At 42.7% G+C, this 12,333-nt stretch overlaps 2 protein-coding genes across 2 annotated transcripts; both read right to left on the bottom strand.

The window, feature by feature from the left end:
• Positions 1 to 1,269: 1,269 nt before the first annotated feature.
• Positions 1,270 to 3,240, bottom strand: LOC143187813 (uncharacterized). Its single transcript, XM_076392015.1, has one exon. The coding sequence runs from the start codon at positions 3,238 to 3,240 to the stop codon at positions 1,270 to 1,272; it is 1,971 nt and encodes a 656-aa protein (XP_076248130.1).
• Positions 3,241 to 3,336: 96 nt separating this feature from the next.
• On the bottom strand, positions 3,337 to 6,585 carry LOC143187812 (uncharacterized). Its single transcript, XM_076392014.1, has one exon. It carries the CDS (start codon positions 6,583 to 6,585, stop codon positions 3,337 to 3,339), a length of 3,249 nt encoding a protein of 1,082 aa, XP_076248129.1.
• Positions 6,586 to 12,333: the final 5,748 nt, after the last annotated feature.

Raw genomic sequence — 12,333 nt, 5'->3', positions numbered from 1 at the left:
ACGCTTACTTTGTTTGAACTTCGATTTTGACGACAAAAACAAGTCATACGACAGCTGATCGTGTTTTGCTTCTAGGACAACGTATGCTCCAACCGAAGGCCACCTTCGGTCGGTCACGTATACCAACAAATTACGAATCTCACGGACGAGCCAAATGCCCGTTAAATAACCGCTTTTTAAACATACCGCCCCCCTTGCACGGTCCGTGCAACAGAGAATCGGTAATGTTCCGTCGTATGCACTTCGTAACGCGAGGCTCGAAAGACTAATACTTTCTTCGCGAATGAGAGAGAGAGGTGCTGCAAGTGAAGTTCAATTGAAGTGAACTCACTCGCAGCGTTGTCGTAAATTCAACCAAGATATAAATTCAATTGAACTTACTTATGCGCTGGTGGAGACGCGCTCTGCTGCGGGTGTAGCTGCTGCTGTTGCTGCAGCAGCCGCATCGAGGTTTCCACCGCGATGCCGACTGCTGCGCGCGTCAGCTCCTCCAACGTCGGTCCTTGAGGCCGGGGTGGTCGCCGGGTGCGGCTGGCAGTCGGGGAGGGCCTAGCCGCCACCAAGGCCCTGGAGGTCGTCGGTGCTTGTGCCTGTTGACGGTTATCCTCCCTCGTCCTTGGTCGGGGCCTGTTGGGCGTCCTCCCGCCCGCTTGGCTCGCTGCAGCCGCGGGGGCGGTACTCTTTTCTTGGCCTCTCGGCGTTGGGGGGTCCACCGCCGGCCGCCAAAGCAGTGATGTTAATCGCTGCTCCCGGTCCCATCTGAGGGCGTACCGCCCTCCTGGGACGGTGCAGCGATACCGCCGCGTGGTGCGCGGAATGTGCTCCGGCACCCTGAGCTGTACTGGGCCCATTCTTGGTGGGCCGATGGTTATTGTCCACTCCTCTTGAGTGGTTTCTTGTACTGCTTCCTGGTGCGACTTCTCCAGTGGCGAGGGTGTACGCGTCTCTTGCTGGAGAGCCTGCTCCCCGATCTTCAAGCAGCGATCAAAGGTCGCCGAGATTTGGTTCTGCGTATTTTGTGTGTCGCTTTCCATTGCTTGATTTCTACTGACTCGGCCGGCGCGACGCTCACAACCGATTTCGGTAGCGCCCGCGATTTCGCGGGGGCGCTTTTTCCCTTGGAGAGATAGAGACGGAAATACTTCGTCTCCCCTCCCAAGGGGATTGGGGGTCAAGGAAGAGGGGGTCCCGATCGTTCGATTTTCTTCTAGAACAATCGGTCTCACCTTGGTGTCTCCCTGGTTTTTTCCGAAAATTCTTTACAGGTGTTTATTTTGCCCGCTCGACCTCGGCGCCGGTCGTCGTAGCGGGCTCATCCACGGGTAACCTACACATCCTTGTGATGGGGCGTGTGTAAGTTGACTTTGCGGTACGTACTTTTACCACACGTACATTTCCGTCTTTCCCCGGGAACACCTCCTCAATTCTTCCCATCTCCCACTGGTTGGGGGGAAGAAGAGGATTCTGCACTAGCACCAGATCTCCTGGTTGCAGTTGCAGTTGGGTGGTGCGCCACTTGTAGCGATTTTGGAGGTGCGTGAGATAATCGCGCGTCCAATGCCTCCACAGTTGCTCGTGGAATTTTTGAATCGCTCTCCAACGCGACAATCGCGAGAGTTTTTCACTTTCCACGGACTGCAGCGGAATCGCATTTAGTGGTCCACCTGTCAGGAAATGACCGGGCGTAAGAGACGCATAGTCGTCTGGGTCGTCACTCAGGGGAGCGATCGGTCGCGAGTTAAGACTCGCTTCGATCTTGCAGAGCAACGTCTGCATTTCCTCTCCCGTTGGTGTGAACTCTCCCAACGTGCGTTTCAAATGGTGTTTCACCGATTTCACGCCGGCCTCCTGCATTCCACCGAAGTGTGGGGCACTGGGTGGATTAAACCGCCACTGAATGCCCATAGCACCGCATTTATTATGCGTGTCCGTTGCAGAAAATACTGCACGACAGTGCTGTTGTAATTCTCGATCGGCACCGACGAAATTGGTTCCATTGTCACTGAAAATGCAGGACGGGATTCCTCGTCGTGCAACAAACCGATCGAGTGCGGCTAAGAACGCGCTCGTCGTGTAGTCATGGACGAGTTCGATATGGACAGCCCTCGTAGCGTAACAAACAAACACCGCGATGTACGCTTTGTGAGCTGTTTTGCCTCGGCCCGCGGAGTCGCGGACACGGTAAGGTCCCGCGTAATCCACTCCGCAATTGTCGAATGCTCTTGACGGGCGGCAGCGCTCCGGGGTCAGATGCTGCATTATTTGCGTGGACGTGTTGCCTCGCCACCTTACGCATCGCATGCATTTGTTGACCACGGTTTTCGCTGCATTTCGACAACCGAGGATCCAATAGTTTTGCCTGACAGTGTGCAAGGTCAACTGCAAGCCCCCATGCACCGTATCTACGTGGCACTGCCTAATTATTAATGTCGAAACATAATGCTTAGGCAGTATTATCGGGTGCTTGGTTTCCCATGCAAGTGTCGCATTCTCCAGTCTTCCACCGACTCGCAGGACGTCCTTATCGTCGAGGAACGGGTTGAGACTTTTTAAGGGAGATTTCACAGGGATACTGCGATGATTTTTTAAGCATCGGTATTCCTCTGCGAAATGCGAGCCCTGTATATGGCGTGCGAGGCGCTCAGCTGCGTTACGCATTTCTGCCGCCTCGATTACTTGACCGGCGTTTGACCTTTGATTGTTGCGCGACGGTCTTCGCCAACGAAGACAGTACGCCGTTACACGTAACAGTTTTCTCCATGATTGAAAGCGGAATAGAAAATCCCATTCCGGCTTCGGAGTTGCTACGTGTGCATGCGCTACGCGCTTGCTTTCATCGGTCTCAACGGAAGCTGGTATGGCGGGCCATTGCGCTTCCGCTTCGCTCAGCCAAGTCGGTCCAAACGTCCATAGGTTCGACTGCAGAAATTCTGCCGCGTCGATCCCGCGCGAATTTAAATCCGCGGGGTTCGAACGGGTCGGCACGTAACGCCATTCCGCGTTCGGGAGGGCCGTTTGGATCTTCGACACTCGGTTGGCCACTATAACCTTCCAGGTCGATGGGTGTTTTTTCAGCCAAGCTAGAGCGATAGTTGAGTCTGTCCAACAGACTACTCGATCTATTTTCATTGCAAGCGAGTCTCTCACGTGCAAGATTAGCTCGGCTAGCAGTACGGCCCCGTTCAATTCAAGAACTGGGATCGACTGTGTTTTTATTGGAGCCACTCGCGTTTTTGCCATCAACAGCGATGTAAACACACCGTTGTCTATCGTCGTCACTCTTAAATAAGTGACAGCCGAATAGGCTGCGAGCGATGCGTCACAAAATCCGTGCAGTTACACAGAAGTCGTGTCGGCTCCATATCGGATCCATCGGGGAAGTTTCCACCTGTTCAATCTGCTCCAATCCGCACAAAATGTGTTCCACATTTTGAGCGTTTCCGCGGAAACTTGCTCGTCCCACTGGATTTTTTCCAGCCATTGGGACTGCATTAAAGTTTTCGCGCGAATCACGACTGGCGAAAGCCAGCCGAGAGGGTCGTATAATTTTGCAATTTCCGAAAACAAAGTACGCTTTGTGATCGGTGTTGCAGACGGTTGGAAACGTTGCAGATTGAAGTAGAAAAAATCTCCCGATGGAATCCATCGCAGACCGAGTACCTTTAATTCGGAATTGTCGAACAAATCAAGGTCGACTGCGTGGGAGTGCGAGCTATGTGAAATATTGCCTAATAAATCTGGCGAATTTCCAGCCCACTTACGAAGGTTAAATCCACCTTGCTGTAAGAGCTCGCACGTTTGTTTACGGATTTGCTCCAACAATAGTTTGTCCGGAGCTCCCATAAACACGTCGTCAACATAGACGTCCTTCTCGAGGATAGGAGCGGCGAGCGGGAATCGGTCGCCGTCCCGTTTTTTCAGCTCGAGAAGTGTTCGCATCGATAAATATGGAGCACACGCCGTACCGTAGGTCACGGTTTTTAATTCGAACGCTATGTTTCGTTCGGTTTCTGGCGTGCGCCACACGATGCATTGGAATCGACGATCCTCTGCAGCTACGAGAATTTGTCGAAACATTTTCTCGATATCTGCTACTAGCACGTATTGATACAGACGCCACCGCGTTAATACAGCGGTGATATCGTTCTGTAGCTTCGGTCCTACGTGGAGGATGTCGTTCAGCGAGCGTCCGCCCGCTGTTTTACTGGAAGCGTTAAACACGACGCGCAGCTTCGTCGTAGCGCTTTCCGTTCGAACAACCGCTCTATGTGGAATGTAGAGTCGTGTCTTGTCGAGGAACTCTAGGCGAGTCATATGACTCAACGACTCATATTCAGTGAGAAACTCACTGTATTCCCTCATGAGGGTTGGATCCAGGTCCAGTTTTTTCCTTAACCTAGTCAACGCGGAGAGAGCTATTGGAAGAGATTCTCCCAACAGCTCGTCCGGGTTTTCGTGGTTGAAGGGCAACCGAACGATGAATCGTCCCGTCGCGTCTCGCGCGACGGTTTTTGCGAAGTATTCTTCGCATTCGTCCTCGGCCTTGGTATTCACCAATTTCGAGGGAATCTCCTCTATCTCCCAGAACCTTCGTATCGCTTTGTCGAGCGATTCGAGGACGGTGCAATGCAGCGTCCTCACGGAGTTTGGGGAAGAGGTGGCTGCGTCGACCGGGCCTGACAGTATCCAGCCTAAAGCTGTTTCCTGCGCGATCGGCCCTCGCTTACCGAATCGCCGAAGCCCTGGTCGAATGATACTCGCATATGTCCCAGCTCCGATCAGCACCTCTATTGGGCGGTCTGAAGCGGGGTCAGGATCCGCGAGTGTCAGTTCACGCAACGCGGTGTATTCCGGCACGTGAACCGACGGCGGGGCATACGAGGTGATTCGGGACACCACGTATGCACTGGTGCGGAACGCCTCCTCAGTGCAACGTGTCGAACCGAACTCGATATCCACGCTATATTTTATATCCTGGGCTTTTCCGCCCCCCAAGCCCGTAACTGTGGCTGGGGTTTTCCTTCTCGCGAGTCGCAAGTCATTTGCGAAGTTCGAGGAAATGAAGGAGGCTTCCGAGCCCTGGTCTATGAGTGCACGCGCGATGCGCGTCGTGCCTCCCTTTCCTGTGACTCGCACATTTGCCGTCGCCAGAAACACAGCTGGTGTTCCGCTCTCCGTCGCACTACAGTGCGACGTCACGTCGGCGCTTGATGTAGAAGCACGAGATTTCGTGTTTACATTCGCGGGCTCACGTGCGGAGACGTTACTCCGTCCCGCTTCCCGCTGGCCCTGCTGTGGCTTTTTCGTCGACCGACGATTGCCTGTGCCGACTTGTGGTGCGTCAAAGTGCAGAATAGTGTGATGCTTCTTACTGCACTTTGTACACGCTGCGTTCTTAGGGCAACGCGCGACTGTGTGAGTCGAAGCGAGACAGTTTATACACGACTGATTCGCTTTAATATAATGGAAGCGCAATTCAGGCGTGAGCAGCTTGAACTTTTTGCACGTTGTAATTCCGTGCGTCAGTCCGCAGAATGTACACTCCAAGGTTGGACCGGGAGAGCTTTCGACTACGGCGTTATGTTGCCGTATGCGAGGTTTTGACGTGGGGTCAACCGCTTGTTTTTGTACCGGGTTGATCAGCACGTGCAGTCTGTGCTCTTGCTCCCTGAGAAAATCCAACATCTCATTAAATGAGGGGATTTCTTGGTTGAGCTTTTGCGTGCCCTCCCATTCCCATTCTAGGGATTGGTCCAACTTAGATTTTATCAGGATGACCAACACGTCGCTGTAATGCTCTACCTTGCGCCCCAGCTTCTGGAGCGCGGCGAGCGTTCGTTTCCAGCCGACGGTGACCTGTTGCAGGCTTTCTATGTCGCCCGTCCTGATCGGCTTCAGCTTCGTGAATGTTGCGAGAAGCTGAAGCACCATGCGACGTGGGTTCCCGAATTGTTCGGTCAGGGTATCCCACGCCGGCTTGAAATTGCGATCCGCAATTTCAAGCGTGGCAATCGATGCGAGTGCCTCTCCTTCCAAGCAGCCGTTCAGATATTGCAAACGTTGCGCATCTGACAACCGTTGATCTTTGATTATGCTGGCGGTGAACAGATCCGCAAAGTGACACCACTTTCGCGGATCTCCGCTAAATCTCGGTAAATTCTGCTTGGGAAGCTCAAGCGTACTAGGCTGGCCGGTTGCTCCGGCACCCGCGGTATTCCCGGGGTTACCGAATCCAGCCGATTCCTTTTCCTGTATGAGGCTGTCCAATTCCGTCATCAGGAAGTTCTGAGCTTCATGGAACGCATCTTCTGCATCATCCATCGTACTCTCGCTGAAGAAGGGTATGACCTTCCGTTTGCTGTCAGGGACTTCCTTTTTGAACTGTTTAACTCGCTCTTGGATGTCCCTCCAAACGTCCGTCACATACTCTAACTTCTGCTTGAGGAGAGAGACGGTGTAATTATTTCGCCCCTTTTTCTTCAGATTAGTCACGAGTCGGGTCATTCCCCGAATTCGTGACTGAATATCCTCCATCTCAACCTCCAGGGCAGGAAGAGTCAACTGCTCCTTTGTGGGGTTCGACATGGTGATATACTTCGAGAGGTAAACACTGCTCGAAGGTGAACCTGAAGTGAACGTTTCTTTCACCCTTTCTCAACCTTTCGATCCGGCTCGAAGGACCTTATGTTGGAATCGCTTAAAATAAGGGATCCAACGGAGGTCCGGATGAGGTGAGATTGAGGGGATACGAAAGAAAACGAAGACACGAGTTTTATATTTTGTCGGCCCTGAAAAGGGCTTGGAAACGACGTTTATTAAAATCTGTTTTCTGGGGCTGGGCGCTGGCTCCGGTCCTCGTCGGCTCGAATGGACGGCGGCGGATCGGAGGGCCTTGGCTGGTGGTGACGCCGGCTCCCCTTAGCGACGTTGGCGTCTGAAAAAGAGAGATAGCGGCGGAACCGCGGCGGTAAGCAAGAGTGTAAATCTAGCTATACCAAAGATTCCCAACTCCAGGCTGCGCTCGCGAGCCTATTTGGAGGGGATAGCAAAACCTTGCCTGTAACGCAAAGGTAATGCAGTGGACTGTATTATCGACTCTTCTTCGGGTGCGAAGAAGACGTCGATGAACGAGTGGCTTGAGAGGAGGAGGGACCTCTTCTCTTCGCCTTGCACCTTTTAGAAAGGTTCGCTTCGTACGAATCCAAGTAACTTAGGGATTCGTGAGCGGAGGGACACGCTATAACCAGCGAATTGCTAGTCCTGGAGGCTGAGGACGGCCAGAGGCTCGGCGACTCCGTTCACCTTACCGTGTGCTTCTATTCGTCACACGGGGGTTGCTTCTAAACGGGGTGGCAGAGCACGAGTAACGCAGAGGTGATAGGCACGTACGTTATCTCTCTCTGTTGTAACCCGTCTCTCAGGGATCCAACAGGCAGCGGCCTTTGTTGCTCCGAGACGAAGACGAGACTCAGAGAATCAGGGCAGGCCCCGATTCCAAGAGTGCAAATCTCGATCAATTGTCTCCTAAAACAAACCAGGTGCTCTTTCGTACGTATTATACGTACGAATCGAGCAGAGCTTCCTAGTCTGTCGGCGACAGAGGTTCAGCTTTTTAGAGCTAGTGAGATTTCAAGTGTCTGGTAACCAAACTACTTGAAATCTGAAAACTGGCGAGCTGAGAGGCGCTTGACGTACGGTCGCACTGACTGCGTCAAGCTTGATTGTCGTAAGACGACTGGGCCGAGAGCCGCGCGTGTCTCCGCGAAGCGAAAAGACGTGCCAAATTTTACCACTACGCGGCGCTCACAAATTATCTTTTATCTCGTGCTAATGTAGTACGATGTACTCTCTCTCTCCTTCAGGCTCCGATGTCCCCACTCGACATCGAGCCTGGAGTTCAAAACCGTTGCTCGACAACGCTTACTTTGTTTGAACTTCGATTTTGACGACAAAAACAAGTCATACGACAGCTGATCGTGTTTTGCTTCTAGGACAACGTATGCTCCAACCGAAGGCCACCTTCGGTCGGTCACGTATACCAACAAATTACGAATCTCGCGGACGAGCCAAATGCCCGTTATATAACCGCTTTTTAAACATTACCATTATTTCCAAGTTCATTATTGTTATTATTGCGACTATTATGATTATTATGGCTATTATGACTATTATGGTTGTTATGGCAAGTATAATGTATATTATGATTATTTCCGAACACATTAGGGTTATTATTATGATTATTATGATTATTACGGATCTTGGTATAATTATCATGGATATTATGATCATCATTAAGATTATTACGGTTACTATGATTATTGTGATTATTGCTATGCTTATTAACATTACAATTACGATTATTATGATTATTGTAGTTATTATGATGATCACTATGATTATTATGGTTGTTAGTATGATTATTAGGATCAACATTCAGATTATTATGGCTATTATGATTTTTATGGTTATTATTGCTATTATGATGATAAATATGAATATTTCCATGTTTATTATGGTTATTATTATGACTATTATGATTATTATAGTTATTATGATTATTATGGTTATTATGGCTAGTATTAAGGTTATTATGATTATTTCAAAGCTTATTATGTTTATTATTACGGTTACTATGATTATTATGGATCTTGGTATAATTATGATGAATATTATGGTCATCATTAAGATAATTATGGTTATTACGATGATTATGGTTATTACGATAATCATAATGATTATTAGGATTATTTCCATGACTATTCTGTTTATTATGATGATTACTATGATCATTATGGTTGTTAGTATGATTATTACGATCACCATTCAGATTATTATGGCTATTGTGATTTTTATGGCTATTATGGCTATTATAATGATTATTACGATTATTTCCAAGTTCATTACTGTTATTATTACGACTATTATGATTATTATGGCTATTATGACTATTATGGTTGTTATGGCAAGTATAATGTATATTATGATTATTTCCGAACCTATTATGGTTATTATTATGATTATTATGATTATTACGGATCTTGGTATAATTATCATGGATATTATGATCATCATTAAGAATATTATGGCTTCTATGATTATTGAGATTATTGCTATGCTTATTAACATTACAATTACGATTATTATCATTATTGTAGTTATTATGATGATCACTATGACTATTATGGCTGTTAGTATGATGATTATGATCAACATTGAGATTATTATGGCTATTATGATTTTTATGGTTATTATAGCTATTATAATGATAAATATGATTATTTCCAAGTTTATTATGGTTATTATTATGACTATTATGATTATTATAGTTATTATGATTATTATGATTATTATGGCTAGTATAATGCTTATTATGATTTTTTCCAAGCTTATTATGGTTATTCTTATAATTATTATGACGAGTATGGTTATTATGATTATTATGGCTACTATGGCTAGTATAACGGTTATTATGATTATTTCAAAGCTTATTATGTTTATTATTATGGTTACTATGATTCTTATGGATCTTGGTATAATTCTGATGAATATAATGATCATCATTAAGATCATTATGGTTATTACGATTATTATGACTATTATGATTACTCTAGTTATTATGATTATTATGGTTATTATGGATAGTATTAAGGTTATTATGATTATTTCAAAGCTTATTATGCCTATTATTATGATTACTCTGATTATTATATGTCTGGGTATAATTATGATGAATATTAATGTCATCATTAAGATCATTATGGTTATTACGTTAATAATAATGATTATTAAGATTATTTCCATGACTATTCTGTTTATCATGATGATTACTATGATCATTATGGTTGCTAGTATGGTTATTATGATCACCATTCAGATTATTATGGCTATTGTGATTTTTATGGCTATTATGACTATTGTAATGATTATTACGATTATTTCCAGGTTCATTATTGTTATTACTACGACTATTATGATTATTATGGCTATTATGACTATTATGGTTGTTATGGCTAGTATAATGTATATTATGATTATTTCCAAACCCATTATGGTTATTATTATGATTATTATGATTATTACGGATCTTGATGTAATTATCATGAATATTATGATCATCATTAAGATTATTATGGTTACTATGATTATTGTGATTATTGCTAAGCTTATTAACATTACAATTACGATTATTATGATTATTGTAGTTATTATGATGATCACTATGATCATTATGGTTGTTAGTATGATTATTATGATCACCTTTCAGATTATTATGGCTATTGTGATTTTTATGGCTATTATGGCTATTATAATGATTATTACGATTATTTCCAAGTTCATTATTGTTATTATTACGACTATTATGATTATTATGGCTATTATGACTATTATAGTTGTTAGGGGTAGTATAATGTATATTATGATTATTTCCGAACCTATTATGGTTATTATTATGATTATTATGATTATTACGGATCTTGGTATAATTATCATGGATATTATGATCATCATTAAGATTATTATGGTTTCTATGATTATTGTGATTATTGCTATGCTTGTTAACATTACAATTACGATTATTATGATTATTGTAGTTATTATGATGATCACTATGACTATTATGGCTGTTAGAATGATTATTATGATCAACATTCAGATTATTATGGCTATTATGATTTTTATGGCTATTATTGCTATTATAATGTTAAATATGACTATTTCCAAGTTTATTATGGTTATTATTATGACTACTATGATTATTATAGTTATTATGATTATTATGGCTAGTATAATGCTTATTATGGTTATTTCCAAGCTTATTATGGTTATTACTATAATTACTATGGTTATTATGGTTATTATGATTATTATGGTTACTATGGCTAGTATAACGGTTATTATGATTATTTCAAAACTTATTATGTTTATTATTATGGTTACTATGATTATTATGGAACTTGGTATAATTATGATGAATATCATGATCATCATTAAGATCATTATGGTTATTGCGATTATTATGACTATTGTGATTATTCTAGTTATTATGATTATTATGGTTATTATGGCTAGTATAAAGGTTATTATGATTATTTCAAAGCTTATTATGTTTATTATTAGGATTACTCTGATTATTATTTGTCTTAGTATAATTATGATGAATATTATGGTCATCATTGAGATCATTATGGTTATTAAGGTGATTACGGTTATTACGTTAATAATGACTATTATTAAGATTATTTCCATGACTATTCTGTTTATTATGATGATTACTATGATCATTATGGTTGTTAGTATGATTATTATGATCACCATTCTGATTATTATGGCTATTGTGATTTTTATGACTATTAGGACTATTATAATGATTATTACGATTATTTCCTAGTTCATTATTGTTATTATTACGACTATTATGATTATTATGGCTATTATGACTATTATGGTTGTTATGGCTAGTATAATGTATATTATGATTATTTCCGAACCCATTATCGTTATTATTATGATTATTATGATTATTACGGATCTTGGTATAATTATCATGGATATTATGATCATCATTAAGATTATTATGGTTACTATGATTATTGTGATTATTGCTATGCTTATTAACATTACAATTACGATTATTATCATTATTGTAGTTATTATGATGATCACTAAGATTATTATGGCTGTCGGTATGATGATTATGATCAACATTGAGATTATTATGGCTATTATGATTTTTATGGTTATTATTGCTATTATAACGATAAATATGATTATTTCCAAGTTTATTATGGTTATTATTATGACTACTATGATTATTATAGTTATTATGATTATTATGACTATTATGGCTAGTATAATGCTTATTATGATTATTTCCAAGCTTATTATGTTTATTATTATAATTATTATGATGAGTATGGTTATTATGATTATTATGGCTACTATGGCTAGTATAACGGTTATTATGATTATTTCAAGGCTTATTATGTTTATCATAATGGTTACTATGATTATTATGGATCTTGGTATAATTATGATGAATATAATGATCATCATTAAGATCATTATGGTTATTGCGATTATTACGACTATTATGATTACTCTAGTTATTATTATTATTATGGTTATTATGGCTAGTGTTAAGGTTATTATGATTATTTCAAAGCTTATTATGCTTATTATTATGATTACTCTGATTATTATATGTCTAGGTATAATTATGATGAATATTATGGTCATCATTAAGATCATTATGGTTATTACGTTAATAATAACGATTATTAAGATTATTTCCATGACTATTCTGTTTATTATGATGATTACTATGATCATTAT

This window comes from Calliopsis andreniformis, unplaced genomic scaffold, assembly GCF_051401765.1.
Source record: "Calliopsis andreniformis isolate RMS-2024a unplaced genomic scaffold, iyCalAndr_principal scaffold0328, whole genome shotgun sequence".
Classification (NCBI taxonomy): Eukaryota; Metazoa; Arthropoda; class Insecta; order Hymenoptera; family Andrenidae; genus Calliopsis; species Calliopsis andreniformis.
The sequence above is the reverse complement of the archived record's forward strand: the minus strand, read 5'-3'. Positions and strand labels throughout refer to the sequence as shown.